At 36.8% G+C, this 24422-nt stretch overlaps 1 protein-coding gene across 1 annotated transcript in view; it reads right to left on the bottom strand.

The window, feature by feature from the left end:
* LOC142318939 (PC-esterase domain-containing protein 1A-like) overlaps positions 1 to 24422 on the bottom strand; it is a 57051-nt gene that overhangs the window by 21021 nt on the left and 11608 nt on the right. Inside the window, exons 2-3 of the mRNA XM_075355619.1 lie at positions 24327 to 24406; positions 1961 to 2047 (exon numbers count right to left, since the gene is read on the bottom strand). Coding sequence (XP_075211734.1) covers positions 1961 to 2047; positions 24327 to 24406 — 167 coding nt within the window. The remainder of the gene's footprint in view (positions 1 to 1960; positions 2048 to 24326; positions 24407 to 24422) is intronic.

The following is a 24422-nucleotide window of genomic DNA, read 5'->3' as shown; positions in this document are numbered from 1 at the left end:
TATGACAAAAAATTTTTGGTGAACATGAATCATGCCACTACATGGATTATTCTTTGAACCTCGTATGAAATCCACTTTCTTCACCAGTTATAATGGAAAAAAAATTCATCCTGCCTTTCTTTGTCTCTCTCATAGTGGTCTAAAAATACATAAACCAATGCAAAGACAATATTTTTGGGACTCCCGTCTTGCACACAGTTTAAAATAGCCTAAGTTTGCAGAAAAAATGATGCACACTATATTCCATTAAATTTGTGGAAATTCCACTGTGAAAACACTAATGTAAATGTTGGTTTTCTGAACTTTTGCTTTCTGTAACTTTTGCTCAAAAGGCCATATTATTGAACACTAAGTCTTCCACTTTTCTTTATCATAAACATTTGTATATGTCTTCATTAAACTTATACCTAACTTTACCTTTCTTTCACTCATTACTGAAGGCCTATAAATTTCAGACAACTCATGACAAATTTCAAAGCATTCTGCTTTTCGGTGTTGAAGAATCAGTTCCACGTCTGGATTTCACAATCTGTAAAATTTTTATTATGGCAGCCATCATTAATTGCTACTAATAGCAAACAACAATACACTTTCAGACAAGGTGGTTGATAGCTTGCTAATAAATGGCTGAAGCAATATGATTCATTGTTGCCAACTGTAGTCTATTACCAACTGATCCTTACTTTTGAAACATGCTTTATTTTACATTATTCAAATGTATAATTTTATCTTCCAGGCATTAAGATCATTTGTTCTGGGAGATCGATAAAGTTTTTACATAAGCATTGTAAAAATTATACATACTAATTTTATTTTCTAATTTGTATTTTTAAAAGTATATAAATACACTAATCAAAGATACTGTGATAAACAATTGCCTAAAGATTTACATCATAAGAATTTTGTATTATGTTAATGACTTATTGTTTTGAGTGAAGTTGAATTAATTTGTAATTTTTTGATTTAGTTTTTTACACCACAAGACCAGCTAAGCCTAAAGATTCTTCTTAAAAGCATAAATAACTTATTCTAAAAGAGCCTAATTAAAAAATAATACTAGAATAATAACAGGAAAGGGGGTTAAAAAAAGAGTGTTAATGTAAAAAAAAAATCATTAGAAAATGTTTTTTCTTAGAGAAAATTTAATTACAAATATTGTAAACAAAAAATGTGAAATATTCTAAAAAAAAGGCTATATCAATAATTAATTATGAAAATGTTATAAAATTTCATGATTAGGGAAACAGGAAATAATAAACTATTGTTTGAAAAAATTCACTGCCAGACTGTTCTGATATTAAATTGCTTTTAATACTTCATTATCCAAGGTCTTAAAAGTAAAACAATCAGGAACAAAGTGAGCAGATAACATGTCTGCTTATTAAGACACTATGGCAGTTTGTTATATGTGACTAACATGTAAAACATGTCATTTCCAAAACCAGCATACCTCTTTAAAAATAAGTCCTATAAGTTTACTGTATTAATTGTGAGATGCAACATTAACTTTTTCACAGACATGAGTATTCTGGAACACATCAGGATGCAATAAAATGTACATGATATTTGCCTCTACAAGCGACAACTTCAGCTGTATAATAAACTCTCATGAGAAAGCTCACTATCAGAGAAACCAATTCTTTCAACCGGTCTTAAAAGGTATCTACTACACCACAGCCATAAGAAAGTGTACAGATAGTGTAATGCAAAAAAATAATGTACTTGTCAAGAATTACCTATTCTGCTGTTGAAAGATTTTAAACATTATGAGATGTTCATTTAATATTACATCAAAATAGATATTGTAAAGAACTGAAATAAAGAATAAAAGAATCTACAGTAAATAAAGCATACAGAATGATGGACAGGATAGTTTGGTTGGTTTATTATAACATTTGTAACATAATATAAAATGAACACAATGTTTTCAACACAAAATTAACAGTATTTTGTCAATTACCTCAAACTCACGAACTTCTTTATACTCTCTTCCTTTAATTAAATCACTCCTTTTAACAAGTTTATCACCAAGAAAACTAAATTCCAACTGAAAGACCAAAAATATAAAATCTTGTAATTAAAAATATCAGAAAAGGAATGTTTACATACAATAAAAATATTTATATAAATACATTTATAAAATTATTATGAAAACTTACAATCAGTATGAAATTAATAAACCAGACCTATTATGATTAATTGAGAATAGAAAAGAATGGGAAGCCAATGCTGTATAAGGTCCTGCTTAGTAGCAGAACACTTGACGATATACATATTATGATAACATGTTTTATAAAAATGTACATTATCAACCAAATATGTTCAGAAAAAAATATCTTATAAACATTTTGAATTATTTTTTAACATCAAGCAAGATTTTAACAAAGCTAAATTCTTTAACTAATTAACGTTTCAATGTACATGAAACATATTAATAGTACGAGGTTTGTCCCAAAAGTAAGTGTACTGATTTTCCTGTGGACAAACAGGTAATACAAACATTCTTTATGTATAACATCACGTAAGTAGGTAGGTAACTTGGCTGCACGTGCATACTTGTTTCAACTAGATTGGTTGTGTCAGTCACGTGCTACTGCCATTCATATATGATTGTGTTTTATAACCTCATTATGTTTGCGATGGAGGAAAATATTGAATGTTGCACTAATTAAATTTTGTGTGAAACTCAACAAGTCTGTCACAGAAACATTCGATTCTTTAACCTAAGCTTATGGAAATGCCAATCTATTGAGAACTATGGTTTCTAAATGGCACAAAGCTTTCAGAGGGCCGAGAATGTGTTGAAGACTACCTTCATTTCTGGAAGACCAACCTCGTCAAAAAATGATGAAAATGTGGAAGTGGTGCGAGCTGTGATGGCAAAAGACTGCTGATTGAGTGTCAGGATGAATGCAGAAAAAACAGGATTGGATAAAAATACAGTTGATAGAATTTTAACAGATTGTAGCACATGCGAAAAATTAACTCATAGCACAAACTCATACCCAAAAACTTGTCAGTGGAGCAAAAAGTGATCTAGGTGGAAATTTGTCAAGATTTACTGGAAAGTCTCGAAATTGAACCAAATTTTTAAATGGTGAAGTTTGGAATGGTACACAAAAAGTTCTCCTCATCTGAAGAAAGCAAGCATGAACAGATTCAAGGTGAAAACATTGATTGTTTTTTTCGACAGCTGTGGCAATGTGCACAAAGAATTTGTACCTCCAGGACAGACAGTTAATAGCGCCTTTTACAAAGATGTCTTGGAAAGACTTCAAAAAAAGGTCCAGTGAGTCCGAACAGACATTGCATACGATTGGATGCTGGTTTGAAATATAATAAAACATCTCTTAATTAATTTCATTAGACTTTAGTTTTTATACATTCAGGTGATTCAGGAAAACTGGAAATTTTGAAATTTGTGTTAGTAGCCCAGCGTGAGTGTCTTCACTGAATAACTTACAGATGCCAGCTCACGTAGTCTTGCCATATAGTTCATCATGGATACTAAGAGTGGTGGGCAATGTGCTTTTGCCATAACTTTTTATAAAAATAATGACTATGTGTAGAGAATTTCACTTCAACAATCGTGTAGTCAGCTCATACAATTAAAACATGAATATATAATTTTGAGGAAGTAACTACAACAATGAAAAAAAAATCCTAGGCGGTTTGCTACCATTCATACCCTGTAACAATGTCGAGACCATTCAAACTGCAGTCATAAAAAGCCCACACCGTTCAATTTGTTGTTGTTGGGTAAAGTTAACAAAAAACACACAGCTCGTATTTGCGGTGATCTTGTCTTGTTGAAATAGAGGATTTCAACAAAACAAGATCACCAACAGCAAGGTTGGGTTGAGATTTGTTCCATTTTGAACGACAAGTGAGCTCATGTAGATATTCTTTGGACCATTGATTCCAGAAATGTTGAATTTTTTGCTGTAGAAGAGTCCAGCGAAGGCGAAGAGAGAGATTTGAAACAATGGGTTTTCGGGAAGTCCAAGGATTGGAGACCCAATGAGAAAGTGTCCAGGGGAAATGGTGTTTTTAAGTTGTGGAAAGTAATTTGAAAATATGAACAATGACAATTAACAGACTAAGTACGGTTGAAAAATTTATCAACAAGAGGAAAACTAGACAATAATGAGATGGAAGAGGAGTGATTTGTGTCAAAAGGAAAGTTTTCCAGAGATGAAGATGCGGAGTTAATAGAACAGATCTGACGAATAGTTTCAGCACAAAGGCGATGAGTGTGAAGGCACAAAGGCAACGACTGAGAATGCGCAACGGCGGCAAGAGAGAATGCCCATGGGCGACGAGTGAGAAGGCACAAAGGCGACGACTCAGAATGCGCAACGGCGACAAGTGAGAATGCCCATGGGCGACGAGTAGAGGGCACAAAGGCTACGACTGAGAATGCCCATGGGCGACGAGTGAGAGGGCACAAAGGCGACGACTGAGAATGCCCATGGGCGATATATGAGAATGCACAAAGGCGAGAGAGAGAATGTCCATGGGGGACAAATGAGTGAGCAGGAAGCATCCACACATCGTAGCAATTTGAACTGAACCTATACGAGAGAGAGAGTGACGAGGGCGATCCATATGTAGTGAAAGTCAGATCTGAACTGGACTGAAGAAGGTGGCAACAAGATGAAGAAAAATAAATTTTTCTGGAGTAGACGTGTGCAGAAACAAAGTTGCGGAAAATCCAATTGATGAAGCGTCAAGAAAAAAATCGAGTATCAACAGCTTGAAGCTGTCTTAGTACGAGTTGTCATTTTTTCTGAATTAAAATTACAATAAAATATTTAAATAGTATGAGATTAGATACAGTATGAATTTCAAGTGCCACTCTTAAATAACTACTTAGTTTATACAACATAATAATATAAAATGTGAAAGAATTTTTTATCAGAAAATTAATACATAAAATATTTGTTATATTCAACTATCATCAACAATAAGTAATCATATAATTACTGTAACTCGTAGTTGTCAATTACAACTTTCATGACATCATTACTTTCAGTAACAACATGCTTAAAAACAGTACAATATAAAGACATTCTAAATTTGAAAGAACAATTTAAAATTATTTATATAATAGAATAAGTTTAGATCAAAATAATATTTGAAAGAGATTATATGACAAATATTTACTTTAAGAAATATAGCATGAACTTTAGATCCGGAATTATATATCCGGCCCGCCGGAGGACCAAAAACAACGAGCTATGTTGGGTAAAGTTAACAAAAAAACACACAGCTCGTATTTGCCAAAAGAAATTGGACTTTAATTATGTAAAACAACTGAACTTATGTTAAAGCATAACCTTAAATTAAATGAAATTATGAAATAAACATAACTTAATTTCACATAAGAAATATCAACTGAAATCAGCATATCAGTAATAATATTATTAAAATGAGATTTACAATTATATACTTAGAAAAACAAAACATCAATAAACATAATATGACTGGAAAACTATTGCATTACTGACAAATGCTGTAATATTGAAAAATTAGCAATGAACAAATGTCATAAACTTAGAAAAATAAATTAAAGTAAATCTTAGTTGGCACTGGCCTTTCCTGATTTATAAACAACAAACTTAGCATTAAATAATTCAAACATGTAATTCTAGTTTAATGTAGAAAAAAAGGCCACAATAATATTATAGTACAAAAAGAGTTAATTACAATAATCAAATTGAAATAAATAAACATATAAATAGAGTTCCTTTACTAGTAAGCTTTCTTGAAAATATAAAATTACAAAGAAGTCCTAAAACATAACTGCACATCAGGATTAATTTGCTTTAGGTTAATTTAAGAGAAGTATTATGAATACAGTTCATGAATAGAAAAGAATTAATCTCGGCGATTAACAAGTTACAAGATTAAATGATAAGAGTTAATTACAATAACAACAAATTGAAATAATTAAGCACGTAAAATAGGTTGCAGCTGAACGATGACAAAACCTTATATAAGAACCCTGTCGTGAATAAATGGGTTTTAAACTAAACTTAAAATTGAAATGCGCAAAGGTACGATGAACTGAATGTTCTACAAATGTTATGATAAAATAACTGTTTAACGAAATAAATAATGAAAAATTGAACTTGCCTGTAGCACACAAATATTAGCAAAAGACGAACTCGTGAGTGAAGGTAAATGAATACATATAGTAATCCTGGGCGTAGTCCGCGCTGGTGTATCAGGAATACAGGGGTGGGACGTGGTTTAGAGGTAGAATAATACGTAGCATCTCAGATATGTATCAACGAGTTTGGAGAGATTCTGCATCGATGAAAATGTAAAAAGCAGCTCGAGAAGATTCGGCGTCGATAGAATTGGCAGTATGTAGTGATTGAAACACTTTCGACAGAGACGTAATATAGTGAATTTGAAGAATAACCTAACAAAGAAACGAGGCTGGACGAACATAGAAAACTGTGAAATCACGAAAAACTGACGAGTAGAACTAGAGAATATTTTGACAGAGAAATACCGCAACGTTTATGAAGACGAAGAAAGTATTAACATTATACGAGCGAAAAGAGAACATCCGCAAGTTGAACATCTTTCTTCAACATCCCAAGTTGAAGAAATGATATCAGGGCAAACAAAGAGAAATAGACTTCTAGGAACTATGACAATTTTGAAATTGGTTTAGAATAAAAAACACAAGCATAATATATACATTAAGACCAAACAGCAGTAAATAATGCGAGATATGAAATACGTTGACACCAATATGATGAAGCAATCAGCAAGTCAAACTGGCGACAAAGAAATTGATATCGAAAACAAACCCAAACAACCTATTTTAAAATACACGTATGATAAGCCTTACTAAAATGCAAAATAAAATTACCAAGCCTGTAAACTACAAGACTCGACCATAACCTTCAATTCATTGGAATAAAACGACTTTACGCAAACGGCGTAAACAGTTGTCATGCAGTGTGTTTATAGTCACATAGTTCAAGTGTTCAAGAGTCGAGTACGGAACTCGAAGCTAAATGGTCGCCATTAGTGTGCTCCTGAGTTGTTACCTAATTGTGTGAGTAATTGTTGTGATTGTGTCTTTTAGTGCTATTAATCGTTAAATATAGAGTAAACTGAGTGCGTGAGTGAAAGAATTTTGAAAATCGGTCAAGAATTGTCAAAGTTATTAGCACTTTAGTCTTAAATACGGTGGCCGCGTGTTGACAAACAGTGGAGTTTCAGCACAGTTATATAGGGAAACCTTTGTTTCCCTATATCTCGGGTTAGGGGCCACCTAGCCCCAAACTCTTTTGGGCCTAGGCCGAACCCTGAGGCTGGTTCCAAGATGGCGGTCGTCTTGGACCTGTAGGGGAACAAGAGAGGCGATAGGGCGCCCCGGATTTGCCGGATGCTGAACGAGGGGAAGGTGACGCCAGGGAGTGTGCTCCGAGACTCCATCGGGGCGGACGTGTTGCTTGGGGAAGCTGAAGCCCTGAGTGAGACGTTCGTTCTCGCGGTGGACTCGGAGTCCCCAAGAGAAGAGCTGGCCCGGCAAATCGTGGAGGGCCTCCAAAACATTGAAGTCGTCGCAGGCGCTGCGATCCCTGTAGGGTTGGAGGCAGGTAGCGCCATGAACATCTTGCGACGCTTGCAGGAGTACCTGGCCAGGAGAGACGGTTCCCGGAGGGTCATCTTTGCGACCAGGGAGGAGAACGGCAGGAGAAGAAGGGAGACCAAGCCAACGACGCCGACCAAGACGGTCGTAATACAGAAGGAGGGCCTGACTTTTTCCCAGCTGCTCCGCGAGGTAAAGGCGGGGACTGGCGAGGAGCTTGCGGGGCAGTAGTCTCCGCAAAAAAAGGGCGCGGGGAGGGCCTGGAGATTAAGATTTCCGACGTGGCCGGAGAAGCCAAGGCCCTCTCCGAGAGGATCCAAGGTCGCCTCCAGGGGGTGACGATTACCCCGGGAGGCAGAGGAGAGCGGCCCGTACCAGTGACGGTTAAGGGCCTTGACTGCGAGGTGACAAAGGAGGAGTTGTTGCAGGGAGTCAAGGACGCGTTGCCCGGAGAAGACCACTGGGCAACCAAAGTATCATCGTTGAGACCGGCGTACGGGCAGTCTCAGAATGTGACGGTGGTCCTCGCCAGGCGGGCGGCTGAGGCTCTGGTCGCCAAGGAGAGAGTGCGCATCGGGTGGGAGTCGTGCCGTGTATTCCGGTGGAAAGATGATCCCAGATGCTATCGCTGCTGGGAACACGGACACAGGGCGGCTGAGTGTAAGGGGCCGGACAGGTCCAAGGCCTGTTTTAATTGCGGAGGAGCGGGCCACTTAAGACGGGACTGCAGAGAGAAGCCGAACTGCATCAAGTGTGGGCAGTCCGGCCACGGCTTCGGAGATGTAGAGGGGCAAACACCACGCGATGAAGCTCCTCTACATCAACGCCAATCGGAGTGGTCTCGTCCACGACCTTCTGTGGGAAACTGCCTCCAAGGATGGAGCGGACTTCGCCCTAGTGGCAGAGCCGAATGGCCGCGTGGTCAGGGACAAAGGCTGGCTGATCGATCGGCGTGAAGATATGGCATTGAAGGACCTCACGGGGAAGTACGCAGTCTCCCACCAACATCGGGGAGACGGGTTTGTTAGGGCTAAGGTGGGAGAGATCTACGTCTACTGCTGTTATATCTCCCCCAACTCCACGTGGGCGACCTAGGAGACGATCTGAGGTGGGTTGGGGTTCCCGCCCTGGTCGTGGATGACTTCAATGCGAAGATCACCGAAGTAGGAGGAGTCACCGACGAGCGAGGAGAGGAGTTAGCGGAGCTAACCGCCTCGCTCGGGTTGGTCAGCCTCAACGATGACAACCCCACCTTCTGGAGGGGTGTCAGAGGTTCGGTCCTTGACCACGTGTACGTTACAGACACAGTTGCTAGGAGTAGAGAGGTGTGAGGTGCTAGGGGACGAAGAACTTGGCAGTGACCACAGGGGGATAAGGATCCAGCTTGGTGGCCCGCGACCGACGGAGAGGCCGGCGGCATGGGTTTTCGACGAGCGTCACATGCTGGGGCTCCGGAGGCGACTTGCGGACCGCTTCTTAGTAAACTATCCACGGGAGCCAGAGGGGCTTGCACAGGCGGTCCAGCAGGCCTGCAACGAAGAACTGGCAGCTAGAAGGAGCCCGCGGAGAAGGGTGTACTGGTGGACTGCAACGATTGGAGAGATACGGGCGAACGTACAGCGTCTTCGGCGTCGCCTTAACAGGAGCAGAGCAAGGGAGAGGGACGACGTCGAGGAGCTGGCGCGCGACCTGAAAGCGGAAAGGAACAGGCTGAAAAGGAGATCCGGAAGGAGAAGGGCGAGTCGTGGAAGAGGCTATTAGACCAGCTACAGGAGGACCCTTGGGGGCAAGCCTACAAGCTTGTCACCAAACGGTTGGGAAGAAGACTGCCGATCATCGCCGGGGACGTGATCGGCGGAATAGTCGACTTGCTCTTCCCCAGTTTACCTGAGGTGGAGTGGAGAGTGGCGCCGATGGACGACGTAAGAAGCATCTTCCTTCCAGAACTCCAGGGAGCCGCTGCGAGGGTAAAATCAAGAAGAGCCCGGGCCCAGATGGGGTGCCGGAGGCAGTGGCTCGAATGGTTGTGGAAGCGTTCCCGTGGTTGGTGCTGGACTGTTTGAACAGTGCCTTTGTGCTGGGCGTCTTCCCAACGTGCTGGAGGGTCACGCGTCTGGTGTTGTTGCCGAAGCCGGGCCGAGCTCTGGGCGATCCTGAAGCATTCAGGCCAGTGTGCCTGCTTAGCACACTGGGCAAGATATACGAAAGGATCGTCGAGGGTAGGTTGACGGCGGAAGTAGGAGCTGTGGGGGGGGGGGGGTCTATCCCCTCGCCAATACGGTTTTAGAAAAGGAAAATCTAGGATCCACGCAGTACGGGAGGTGATGCGCTTCGTAGACGATGCCGCCGGTGGGACCTGGAGAACCAGGAAGATTCCGGCCCTGGTGCTACTCGATGTGCGCAACGCGTTCAATAGCCTGCCCTGGGAGATCATAGGGCAGGCTTTAGCGGAGCGAGGATCTCCGGTCAGCTCCAACACGTAATGAAGGAGTACTTGAGTGACCGGATAGTTCACGCTGATACTGATGCCGGACAGCGAATGTTCCACATGCAAAAAGGAGTACCACAAGGATCAGTTCTGGGGCCGCTGTTGTGGAACATAGCATACGACGGAGTGCTGCGGCAGCAGTATCCCGAGGGGGTGGAGGTCATCGGATTCGCGGATGACCTGGCCCTGCTGATTCAAGGAGCGACGGAGCGGGAGGTCGAACGGAAAGGAAATGAGGCGCTAAGGGGAGTTCACACCTGGATGGTTGAACATGGGCTGTCGATAGCCCCAGAAAAATCAGAGGCCGTCGTGTTCGCAGGCAGGCGGCCCCTGTGAGAGATACATCTGGCTATCGACGGCGAGGAGATCAGGTAGGTACAAAAAGCGAAGTACCTTGGTGTCTGGGTGGACAAGAACCGTTCATTCGGGCCCCACGTCGACGAGGCTGTACTGAAGAGTGAACGCCTCTTAGCGGCGATCTCTCACCTCATGGCGAATACAGCAGGGCCAACAGAGAAGAAGAGAAAGGTCATCGCGACGACGGTGACCTCCGTATTGCTCTACGCGGCCCCTGCATGGAGCAGGGCAATCGGCGTAGGGAAATACCGTCGGAAGCTGGAGTCGATCCATAGGAGGCTGCTTCTGCGCACATCATGTGCCTACCGAACAGTCTCCTACGACGCGATCTGTGTCGTCGCGGAGTCCCCACCAATTAATTGACTTACTGGTGGAGGAAAGGTGTATGAAATTTGGTGGGGTCTCCAAGGAAGAGGCGAGGGCCCAGATCCTGGATCGATGGTCGGCGAGCCAGGTGGGCCAATGGACCAGACGCCTGATTCCGGACGTGAGAGCTTGGGTGGGGCGACGACATGGCGAAGTGAACTACTTCCTCACCCAGCTGCTCACGGGCCACGGCGATTTCGGCAGTTACCTGCACAGGTTCAAACGCAAAAGATCGGCGATGTGCAGGTACTGTGACGAAGTGGACACGGTCGAGCATACCTGATTCGACTGTGTCCGGTGGGACGCCAAACGGAGGCGTGTGACGGCGTTCTCACCCGACGACGTCATCGGGCGGATGGTCAGGTCCAGTGAACAATGGCAGGAGATGGTAGGACTGGCTCACGCCATCTTGGACTCGAAGGCCAAAGAGGAACCCCCTCGGCTGCGGGCGCGTCTCTGAGGAGGACGACCGGTCGGCGTCAAAGGAGATTTAGCTTTAAGGATTTTGGAATGAATGGATGATCGGATTGTTATGTGCTACTGGGTGCTGCTTGAATGTTTGAAGCTTAGTGTGAACGGGGCTGCAAATTTGTTAAGTTAGGACATTTATTTCTATGTTTATTTATTTGTGTCAACGGCGCTCAGAGTCGGACTCTGGCCACTATGAGTTCGGGTAGGCCAGACTGCTGAGGAGGCACGCGACAGGAGGTGTCGCGACTATTTTTACTTATTTATGTATTTTATATACTGTGTATTTTGAGCGCCTGCGGTGTGTTATAGTAATGTATGTATGAATTTAATGTTAGGATATTTTGGAATTTTGTGTCAACGTTGCACACAGTCGGGTCCAAGCTATAATAAGTTAGGGCAGGCCCGGCTGATGAGCAGTCAAGAGACGTATGACGGGTTTTCTTAAGCAGTGTATTGTATTTTGGGTTTATTATTGTTATTGTGTATTTGGGTTATTGTACTGTGAAGAGTGACATGAAGTCACTATATGTATATAAAAAAAAAAGCCTCAAAAAATTCTGGAGGCTGGGGATGAATCGTGGCGACGATTAGGGCCAGGGAGGTAGCCTTATTGCCTAGGGTGTTCGGGCTCCATGTAATGGAGTCAGGGCTCCCCGATGATGGCATTAAGGACTCTCAGGTATGAGAGGAACGCATGGGGGTAGCGGTACGCGGAAGGCGTGACGGCTACATGTAGGATAGGTACGGAGAGGGTAGCCCCATAGCAGAGGGGGGAGTTAGCCTGAATGAGGTGGTTGGCTCACCCCGATGAGGCTTTGGGGACCCCGGCAGGAGATCCTCCATAAGGAGGCAGTTAGGGTGGGCAGAGACTGCTGCCACGCCACTGCAAGGCGACCATGCTATGTCTTAACAGGCGGAGGCTGGTTTCCTTGGGGTGCTTAACAAGTTAAAAAAAAAAAAAAATACTATCACAGAACTTACTTTAATGTTTGTAAAAGTTCATATGGTGCTATCAATTCTGTGAACAAATGGTGTAAAAAAATAAAGAGGGCAATGACTTTTGTTAACAAACTATAGATGTCAGAAAAAGCCAATTTCTACCTTACCTTGACATTGTTAATAGATTTATTAATTTAAAGAATTTTTCATTTTTGGGTACAAGAGAGGGACTCCTATCCAGCTATACCAGCACCTGCTACACAGCAACAAGTTTACCATGTGGTGTGCTGTGTCATCATATTGCATAACAGGCGCCTTTTTTTTTTTTTTGAAAATGGGGATGGCCTAAAGACTACAGTCATATCAGATCTATATGTTGCCATAATGAAACACTTTCTTATGCAAAAACTACCAACATTTCCACAAATCATTGATGCCTGGTTTTAACAAAATGCATCATCACACACAGCATGAATATAGAGACTGTTGTACACAAATTGTTTGACATAATTTTTCTCCTGATATGTTGGTATGCGATTTCTTCTTATGGGGTCACCTTAAGAAACCAAATTATATAGTAGTTGACCTGCTGTGACAGAAGAACTAAAAGCCAAGCTCCAAACAGTAATCTTTTGAAATTCCTGTTGAAATATTGCATCAAAACGTGCAGAGTTTCACTGCGAGACCGCAGGAATGTCTGCGCAGAGATGGAGATTCACCTTCAAGATGTAATCTTAGAAAAATAATTTTTTAATCAAATATTTAATTTTTTAATTTTCCATTTCCCTGGATTACTCAGTACTTACTTCAGATTCATTTCTTTCATCGATGACAATGTGAAGCAAAGCAATGCTGATCATATTTCTATGTACCAAAAGCCACATTTTTTTATGAAATGACACACTTTATATCAGAATTTAAATAATTTCAGATTATAATTGGGACTGAAAACTGTCATTACATGAAAACTTAGTCAAATGAATGAGAGAAAAAGTGCTGACTCTGAATACAAAATTTTAAATAATAAAGAAATTGCATTAATGTCAAATTAAAGATGCATTTATTGAAGAACTACACATGAAAAGGGTTGATTTATTAAGATGCTTCAAAGCAATACAAAGCAGATGATAAGCTTGTCATTACTATTACGTATTTATTATGTTTATGTATAATCTCATCTGAAATATCCCCAAAAGATACACTGAGTGTTTAAGATACAAAAATGGGTTGCTGTTAATCATTGGTTGGTGCCCATAATTATGAATTGTATAGAGTAATATTTAGAAAATTTTAAAATGTTAACTTGTCCTTGTGTTCATATTTATGAATGTGCAGACTTTGTTAAAAAAAAAATAGTTGCTTATTTTTTAAAGGTAGCAATACTCATCTCTATCAAAACCAGAAAACAGAACCGTTTTCATGTAACTCAGGAAATACTTAAGCTTACAAAAAAGGGTCTTATTAACTTTCATTTCCATTTTCAATAAATTACCGAACCATTTATAAAAAGACTTTCCACCAACTAACTTAAAATACAGTTAAAAGTTAAAAAAAAAAAAAAAATTGTATCCTGTTCAACACGTACATAAATATGTCAAATAATTTTTAACACCTTCTGAATTATGATTTACTTTGCAGTTATTTTTATATTTAGTATCTTCATGTATTTTCCTTAATAATATTTCATGTGATTACATGCTAAATAATAATCTGTTTGGACTTTTTATAATTATTTAAGTATTATTAAATATTTTGGTATGCTGATTTGATCAATATTTTATCACAGTTTCTCTTGATCCATCCAGGTAAATGCTGTGTTTTAACACGGACTTGAATACTAGTTCGTGGATACCGGTGTTCTTTGGTGGTTGGGTTTCAATTAACCACACATCTCAGGTATGGTCGAACTGAGAATGTAGAAGACTACACTTCATTCACACTCATACATATCATCCTCATTCATCCTCTGAAGTATTATCTAAGCGGTAGTTACCTGAGGCTAAACAGGAAAAAGAAAGAAAGGTAAATCCTGTGGCAGTTCCATTTTTCATCCATGATTTAGCTATTTTTTCTTTTTACCCACTCGTTGTAATATGTAATGAACTATTATGTATCAATCAGAATAAATTTTTTTTTAATTTTTTGAGAAATAACAATGTACGGAGAAGTATTCATCAAACAGTGTAAGATGTAAAAAGGAAGCCAAATTTATGAAGTTCACAGAAGTATATAAATTCACCTATTTTTCAAACAAAATAACTCTAATGGGAAAGAAAATTACAGATTTCTTTAAAAAAGGGAATGAACTGGTTGTTGAAGACAACTTTAATCAATTATCTGATGACAAAGAAAATGAATGATGTTTATTTAAATATAACTGGTTGATTTTTATTTTCAATTATAGTTATATCAAATCTGTAATAATGAGCGATCTAACCATAGGATCAGTGTATTACAGGATATAATAAAATATTTTACATAAATGTTAATAGAAATTAAACTTAATAAAATTAAGTTTAAAACTTAAACTTAATTTTATTAAATGGGTTTAATGATGAGAGGTAGTTTAGGATAATATACTTTTATTGCAGAGATTTTTCTGTTATTGATTTATGTACAGCTTTAGCTGATTTAGTTATCTATACTTAATATTTAAGACACTGAATGAGATATTCTCCAATCACTGATTTTATTATTTTAACTACTAATAACCTCATAGATGTAAAACAAATTAACATTGTCACTTTTACCTAAATTATAATGTGATTCTGAAAGTAAAAATAATTATTTATTACTTAGTAATAAACAAATGAATTAGATAGGAAGAATATTTCATGCATTAATGAAGTAAATAAATAAGAGAAATTTATGAAGTCTATTCAAGGTAAAAGTAATTCTTATAAACATGACTGGTTTGATATTGATTGTCTTAAGGCTCATAAACAAGTATTTTGTTTTTAAAATTATTTTGAATAAATAAGCTCTACTGTAATAAAAATCATCCTACTTTAAGGCTAAAATTAAAGAAAAGGTTTGGTAAAAATAAGAAAGAAGAATTTGCAATAAATTTGATATAAAATTGAAGTTGTCAATTTTAAATACTAAATAATGTTAAACAATTTTGGAAATCGGTTTGTTTTTTAAAAAGGAGTTTTTGGACTGATAAAAATACTGAAGTAAATGAGTGGTAAGATCATTTTAAGTTTTTGTTAAATCCATAGATTCTACCAGTGTACTATGCCAAACTGTACATGACAATGACCTTTTAGATGCCCCTTTTTCACTGTTAGGATTGCTCTGTTTTAAAGACTTTTATGAAGGGAAGGGACCTACCTAACACTGATAGTATGCCTATCATTATTTAAGAATGCATTGGACCATGTAGAAATATTATTTCATTCATATGTTAATGATGTACTGGATTTAAAAAAATACATTTTTCCCCTTTCTAAAAAGGGAATATAATTATTTTTAACACCACTTATTTTTTGGAAATCATATTTAGAAAATTTTACTGGTTTATTTTGAGCAAATTAGTTTATGGGTAGAGCAAAAGAATATTCTTGGTGAATTTCAGGCAAGAATATTCTTGGTAAATTTCAGGCATTCTATAGGAAGTCATATACTACTTCTGTATAATGTTTACACTTTACTGCATTTTATAAAAATAATTTTAAGAATATGAGGTGACAAAAAGTTACAATTTTTAAAAAAAATTTATATCTGTTTTCGACCAAGAAGAGTGCTGCAATGTTCTTCTCTTCAAGCTTACAGAAATAAGAGTTTGAAATAAAATGATAAAAATTCAAAAAGTATTTTATATTGCGAGTGATGTTTTCAAATGTTTGGATAGCGGATTAGTGATAGGTAGAAATGGAATCGGATAATGTTGTTTGCTTACACTGACAACTTTTCTGAAGAAATTCTCTTTAGCTTATAAAGAGACTTTAATGGTTTGAAAAATGTTGTAATAATTAGAATTTAAATTTGTGTAAATCACAGATTATTATATTTAGTAATGGTGAACGGCCTACCAATAATTAAAAATTGTAGCATAAAGGGAAAACAAACTGAACAGTTAAAAACTATAAATACATTTCTAAAACATCAACACATCTAATTTATCATTAAATTAGTAGAGTGACTAATAATTTTAAGTATATCTGCCCAGTCTTAAAGTTTAGCATTAGATATTTAAATTATAAAAGCTTTCACTCCTAATACAGTATACTGAGATTATAAATTTGAAGTGGAAAAATGTAATTAATCACTGTAAAAATACTTGTAACTATAAGTTGTTTTTAATTCAAGAATTTAATAAAGTCAGTCTCAGGTTGCTATTTATGTTAATTTGTTATGTATTAGTTTACAATAATTTGTAAATACAATATTTATTATTGTTCTTAATAATATATTGGTTTTATTTGATAATAATATTATTACAATTTAAAAGTAACATTGCAATCTAATAATAGTGTTTATTATTATAATTTAGTTTTGAGTTTACGTATTTTGGTTTTTTTTAATTGATCTTTGCTAATTGTTATTGACTCATCAAACAGTTCACTGAGCCATAAGAATTGTCTATTGCAAAAAAAAAATATAGTATAGTCTTTCTTTTATAAAATATTCTGTTGAATAAAGGACTTTATTATTACTACCGATTGTTTTTTAGATTAATACAATTAAGTTACATTTATGAATTTTGAAATTTGTCATTTTCTCAATCCTGTCTCAAATGGGATCAGGTCCAGTGCATTTTTTATTCGCAAATTAACTACTACAATTCCAAAAAATACCTTTCGGCACACCAGAAGGTGGAGGTAGATTTTACCGGTGCTAAGTAGTGGATAAAAAAGATTTCCACCTTAAAGTTAAGAAAAACATCAAATTTACTCAATACAAAAACAGTTGCATGTGGCAAAAAGTTTCGCATGTTTAGCATATGACAAGCCCAATCTTACAATTCCAGCAACATTTTTGTCATCTCTTGCCGTAAGGATTGGTCATATCAAAAATTGTTTCAGACAAAAGTTTAGGTACTGTTTAGAGGACTAACATGACCACTTTAAACCAATTTGATACTATGCCTATTAAGGGAGGTATGATTTTTTTGTCTTCGAAAGTCCATTTTTTCCACCCCCTGGGCCAATGATATCAAAACCTCCTGGGTTGCTGATATCAAAAAACTTTACTTAGGTAAGTTTTAGGTCCTTATCCAAAGAATAGTTGGAACCTTAAATAAATTTGATATTTTACTTAATAAAAAAGTTATAGTGATATTCTGCTTCTTCGAAAATGCCTCCATTCCACTCCCATGGTCTGATTTTGCCCATTAACAAACTCTACCAAGATTTTGGGTCATATTTTATGTATCAATTGTGAAAGTGATTGGCACAAAATTACGGCAGTTATAGTATCGACAAGTGAAATATATATATAATAAAAATATATACATATTAAAGAATATATATATACAAATACACAGAGTGATTCAAAGAAACGGAAAATTTTGAAAGTTGTGTTGGTAGCCGTACACGATTGGTACCACTTGATAAGTGGCGCCAGCCTCTCTAACCTACCTGCATTTAGTTGTCATGGATCCTTGAAGTGGTGCGCAACGTGCATTTGCTATCAAAGTGTTTTACAAAAACAATGACAGTGTGGAGGGAGCGCATAGAGAATTTCGCCGTCATTTTAATCTGGGACGGCATGACCGTGTTCCATCAGCACAAGCAATTAAAACATGGATATCTAATTTTGAGGAAACTGGTTCGGCAATGAAAAAGAAACCTCCAGGCTGTGAGCGAACCGTCCGTACACCACAATGTTCAAGCTGTACAAGATGCTGGCACATGAAGTTCACATCGGTCAATCCATCGTCTCTCAGCATCTTTACAATTGCATAGTTCAAGTGTTCGAAGAATGTTAGTGAAGGACTTGCAATACCATCCATACAAGTTGCAGATCTTCCAGGAACTGAAACCGAATGATGCAGTTGTGCGACCACAATTCTGTAATGTAATGCTTCAGAAGATAAATGATAACGAAGAGTTTGTTCACGAACTGTGGATGTCAGACGAAGCGCATTTCCACCTCAGTGGATTTGTTAACAAGCAAAATTTCAGATACTGGGCACAAGAAAATCCTACGCAGCTACACCAGCATCCGTTGCACAGCCAGAAAGTGACCATATGGTGTGCTGTCATCTTACGGCGTTACAGGCCCTTATTTTTTTGAGCATGACAACGGTCTTGCAATTACAGTGACGTCGGCTCGTTACGTAGCCGTGCTTGAAACCTTTGTTGTGGAACAACAAAAGAGATTTCCACCTATTCTTAACACAGCCTGGTTTCAACAAGACGGAGCAACGTCACATACTGCACGAATATCGATGGCAGCTGTACGCCGATTGTTTGGACAACATGCCATTTCACGAAATGGTGACATTAGATGGCCTCCCAGATCGCCTGATCTCTCAGCTTGCGAATCCTTTTTGTGGAGTCACCTTAAAAGCAATGTGTTCCACAGTAGACCTGCTACAACGGAAGAACTGAAGGTAAAGATCCGAGAAGCAATTGCGGAAATTCCAGTTGAGATGTTACGTCAAACCATGAACAATTTAACGAAGAGACTTCGTGAGTGTTTACGTAGAAGAGGAGGTCACCTGGAAGATGTCATCTTTAAAAAATAAACTAAAATGTATGTATCCTAAAATGGCAACATTTGTACAATTACATGAAATAAAATTCATTTTCCAAAAAAATTTTTCATTAACGTTATTTAATTTTTAAAATATGTATATGTTTATATATACATATACAGGTGATTCAAAGAAACGGGGAAAAAAAAAAATATATATATATATAAACTTTTAAACTGATTTTGGGGTCTGGTGGATGTGAAACATGAAGGAACATCAAAATTTTCCAAAAGTCGAATCATGGTACCCACTACAATAGGTAGCTTTCTTGTGAAATCTACATAAAAATAGCTCAAAATATCTGTACACAGTGTTTTATTTATTTATTTTTTTTTTATATTCACATAATATGATGATATCTGATTACTAATACTTATTATTAGCTTTTTTATACACCATTAATAAACTAACCTTTCAATAGTGAAAGCTTTATGCCACCATTAACCATCAAACTAAATATACAATCACAAGGTAAGAAATACATTCTACATAGGACAAATCCACCATATCAGCTCTGTTAGATGACAGCAAGAATGCCCGGACATTCTCAGTGTAGACCTACTTCCACTAATTCAAAATGTGAAAAAGGAACAAGTGATAAAAAAAATCGGCAGATGGTGGTAAAAATTATCTATCCTAAAGAAACTAAAGCATGAGTGAGTGCACAACCCTATCCAAAGGATAGCTACAAGGTTTCCTCCAAGAAGAGGTGATGATTTATCGCCCCCTTCTACTAGCCAGAGTAAAACTCTTCAATCACATGATTATGTTACGTATAACAAAACAATAATGATCAAAGACTATGGCTTTAAAAAAGAAAAGCTTTATTTTCATAATTAAAAATCTACCTGAGAATTCCTTAATCATCATATTCCTCATTCCTAAAGGTATGTAGGAAATCATACATAATAACTTATTTAATTGAATATTAATGTGGGTAATACTGAATTAGAATCAGCAATATGTAAAACTCAAAAGATCACTACTCTTGTGTGCGACTTATGATTTCAAAATTACTCATTAAAATATCACTTTCCTATGCAATAACATTTCAGCAGGCACAATTACTCATATAATATATTATTAGGATTACATTTTTACGTTTTGTAATTATTAACTTATATTTTAATAAAATTTTCAGAATAGATGCATCAGTTTGGTTCCACTTGGGGAGGGCATACCAAAGTCTGGTAAAAAAAAATTATAATTCAGAGAATAACTATTTAAAAAAGGATAATGTGGGGTCTGATTTTTAATGTTGGAAAGGTTTTCAAACGGATAGCAGCAAGAGTCTGTAAAATAAGTCACTGCTTGAAAATCAAAAGAGAATATGTCTCTAGAAGGTAAAAGCATTTTGAAAAAAACTGTTGGTAAATGTAAAAAAGAAAAAGAATCATGAAAATATGGTAGGTTAGTACTCCCAACAATAAAAAAAAACCATTTCGACTTTTGATTTGCAGAAAAGTTCTGCAAATTTTTTTTGTCTAATACTACTAAAGTTACAATTTACAAAAAATAAGTCCTCCAACAGGCTTGATAAATTTTTGTTATTCTTATTTTATTAATTTTTTTCATAGAATGAGATTTTAATTATATAAAAGTTTATTCTTCAACCTCCCTCTATGAATCATGAGACCTTGCCATTGGTGAGGGGGCTCGAGTGCTCAGTGATACAGAGGGCCAGCAACTCTTTCAGAAGTTGTTAAGGGTGCAGGTCAGGATGACTTAAACGGCCATATCAACATCACTCCTCTGAGTACTGCGCAGCTGAAAGCATGGAAAACTACAGCTGCTTTTTTTCCAAGAAAATGTAGCTCTCTGCATTTTCATACAGCAATGATGCCTTCCTTAGTAAAATATTCCGGAGGTAAACTAGTCCCCCGTTCGAGTCTCTGAGTGGGGGCTACTAAGGAAGTGATCACCAGAAAATTAAAAAATAACATTCTACAAGTCGGAGCGTGGAATGTTAGAAGTTTAAAAAACTTTGGTAGGTTAGAAAACTTAAAAAAGGGAAATGGATAGGATAAATGTAGATGTAGTAGGAATTAGCAAGGTTTGGCGAGAAGAGTAAAACGACTTTTGGTCAGGTGATTTTAAAATAATTACCTCGGCTTCAATAATTGGCAGGCAGTGGTAGGTTTTGTGTAATGAATAAGAAGGTAGGGAAGACAGCAGAGTATTTAAAAATGCATTGAATGAAAGAGGGGAACTACTTTTAGAGTTTTGGATGAAGTATAATTTAGTAATTGCCAATACCCAGTTTAAAAATCATAATAGAAGAATATACACATAGAAAAAGCCAGGCAATACTGCAAGGTATGAAATAGATTAATTCATGGTTAAGCCTAGATTGAGAAATCAACTCGTTGACTGCAAAACTTACCCTGGAGCAGACATTGATAGCGACCATAATTTGGTGATAATGAAATGTAGATTGGGGTTTAAAAACCTGAAGAAAAGGTGTCAGATGAATCGGTGGAATTCAGAGAAGCTTGAGGAAGAGGAGGTAAAGAAGATTTTTGAGCAGGACATCGCAAGAGGTCTGAGTAAAAAAGTTAAGGTAGAAAATGTAGAAGAAGAATGGGAGAATGTTAAAAAGGAAATTCTTAAGTCAGCAGAAGCAAACTTAGGCGGAATAAAGAGAACTGGTAGAAAACCTTGGGTTTCAGACGATATATTGGAGCTGAAGGATGAACGTAGAAAATATAAGAATGCTAGTGATGAAGAAAGTAAAAGGAACTATCGGCAATTAAGAAATGCTATAAACAGGAAGTGCAAACTGGCGAAAGAAGAGTGGATTAAATTAAAGTGTTCAGAAGTGGAAAGAGAAATGAACATTGGTAAAATAGACGGAGCATACAGGAAAGTTAAGGAAAATTTTGGGGGTACATAAATTAAAATCTAATAATGTGTTAAACAAAGATGGTTCACCAATATATAATACGAAAGGTAAAGTCGATAGATGGGTGGAATATATTGAAGAGTTATACGGAGGAAATGAATTAGAAAATGGTGTTATAGAGGAAGAAGAGGAAGTTGAGGAGGATGAAATGGGAGAAACAATACTGAGATCTGAATTTAAGAGAGCATTAAAAGATTTAAATGCAGAAAGGCTCCTGGAATAGACGGAATACCTGTAGAATTACTGCGCAGTGCAGGTGAGGAAGCAATTGATAGATTATACAAACTGGTGTATAATATTTATGAAAAAGGGGAATTTCCATCAGACTTCAAAGAAAGTGTTATAGTAATGATACCAAAGAAAGCAGGGGCAGATAAATGTGAAGAATACAGAACAATTAGTTTAACTAGTCATGCATCAAAAATCTTAACTAGAATTCTATACAGAAGAATTGAGAGGAGAGTGGAGGAACTGTTAGGAGAAGACCAATTTGGTTTCAGGAAAAGTATAGGGACAAGGGAACCAATTTTAGGCCTCAGATTAATAGTAGAAGGAAGATTAAAGAAAAACAAACCAACACACTTGGCGTTTATAGACCTAGAAAAGGCATTCGATAATGTAGACTGGAATAAAATGTTCAGCATTTTAAAAAAATGAGGGTTCAAATACAGAGATAGAAGAACAATTGCTAACATGTACAGGAACCAAACAGCAACAGTAACAATTGATGAACATAAGAAAGAAGCCGTAATAAGAAAGGGAGTCTGACAAGGATGTTTCCCTATCTGCGTTACTTTTTAATCTTTACATGGAACTAGCAGTTAATGATATTAAAGAACAATTTAGATTCGGAGTAACAGTACAAGGTGAAAAGATAAAGATGCTACGATTTGCTGATGATATAGTAATTCTAGCCGAGAGTAATAAGGATTTAGAAGAAACAATGAACGGCATAGATGAAGTCCTACGCAAGAAGTATCGCATGAAAATAAACAAGAACAAAACAAAAGTAATGAAACGTAGTAGAAATAAGAAAGATGGACCACTGAATGTGAAAATAGGAGCAGAAAAGATTATGGAGGTAGAAGAATTTTGTTATTTGGGAAGTAGAACTACTAAGGATGGACGAAGCAGGAGCGATATAAAATGCCGAATAGCACAAGCTAAACGAGCCTTCAGTAAGAAATATAATTTGTTTACATCAAAAATTAATTTAAATCTCAGGAAAAGATTTTTGAAAGTGTATGTTTGGAGTGTCGCTTTATATGGAAGTGAAACTTGGACAATCGGAGTATCTGAGAAGAAAAAATTATAAACTTTTGAAATGTGGTGCTATAGGAGAATGTTAAAAATCAGATGGGTGGATAAAGTGACAAATGAAGAGGTATTGCGGCAAATAGATGAAGAAAGAAGCATTTGGAAAAATATAGTTAAAAGAAGAGACAGACTTATAGGCCACATACTAAGGCATCCTGGAATAGTCGCTTTAATATTGGAAGGACAAGTAGAAGGGAAAAATTGTGTAGGCAGGCCACGTTTGGAATATGTAAAACAAATTGTTAGGGATGTAGGATGTAGAGGGTATACTGAAATGAAACGACTAGCACTAGATAGGGAATCTTGGAGAGCTACATCAAACCAGTCAAATGACTGACATCTCTATTGTGGATTTGTAAAATAAAATTGCAGAAACACTTTGACTAAAAGCAAGTTGCTTTATTTATATTCATTCAATTTTTTTTAAAGTAATCAGATTTTTATAAACAAATCTTGAATCTCAGACTCAAAATGAATCTTTTTCAGTAATAATGTTTTTCTGATTTTTTTTATTGTCTACTTTTGATTTTTTGTTCTTTGCAAGCCACTAGACAAAAATAACAAAATGTTCATTAATAGTAGGATTTCAAAAATAATTGATTTATAAAAATGAAATTAATCTTATTTTTTTATTTTTGTTGTTGAATACTACAGTTTATAAAAATTTCAAATTTTAAGAGCCCAAAACTTTATTTTATATTGATAAATACCCAAAATTTGAAAATTCAGCTGTTTGTAAAAAATAAATTACCAGAAAGAAAACATGCTTTGAAGAAATTTTACGTTTTTACACTACCAATTCCATAAAAGAAACTTCCAAATTAATAATGAAATACCTAATTTTTGAAGAAAATATTGTACCTAAAATCTCACAATCTCTAAAGGGCTGCATTTTAGTAATACTATTCAAGAAAGAAGTATTGGCCTATAGATGAGTAGGGTGAGCAGAATCCATGGTGATAAAAAGGAATGGTTAATAATACACTAGAGAAGTTGCGTTCCAACTGGCTGTGAAGAGAGAAATCACAACCTCAGTGTTTTTAAAGCAAACATAACAGGTACAGAATGATATAAATATAAATTCTAAAATATTTTAACTTAAATAACAGGAATATTATTTCAAAATACATTTTATTTATTAAATAAATTATTTAATCATACCCACCTTCCTTCTAAGAACATGGTTTTCAACTAGAGTATTGGAATTAAGTAGCCAAACCAAATCTTTGTAGAGAGCACGTATGTCTGAAAAGAAAAATAC

The sequence above is a fragment of the Lycorma delicatula genome, chromosome 2, assembly GCF_047948215.1.
Source record: "Lycorma delicatula isolate Av1 chromosome 2, ASM4794821v1, whole genome shotgun sequence".
In the NCBI taxonomy this organism is placed as follows: domain Eukaryota; kingdom Metazoa; phylum Arthropoda; class Insecta; order Hemiptera; family Fulgoridae; genus Lycorma; species Lycorma delicatula.
The sequence above is the reverse complement of the archived record's forward strand: the minus strand, read 5'-3'. Positions and strand labels throughout refer to the sequence as shown.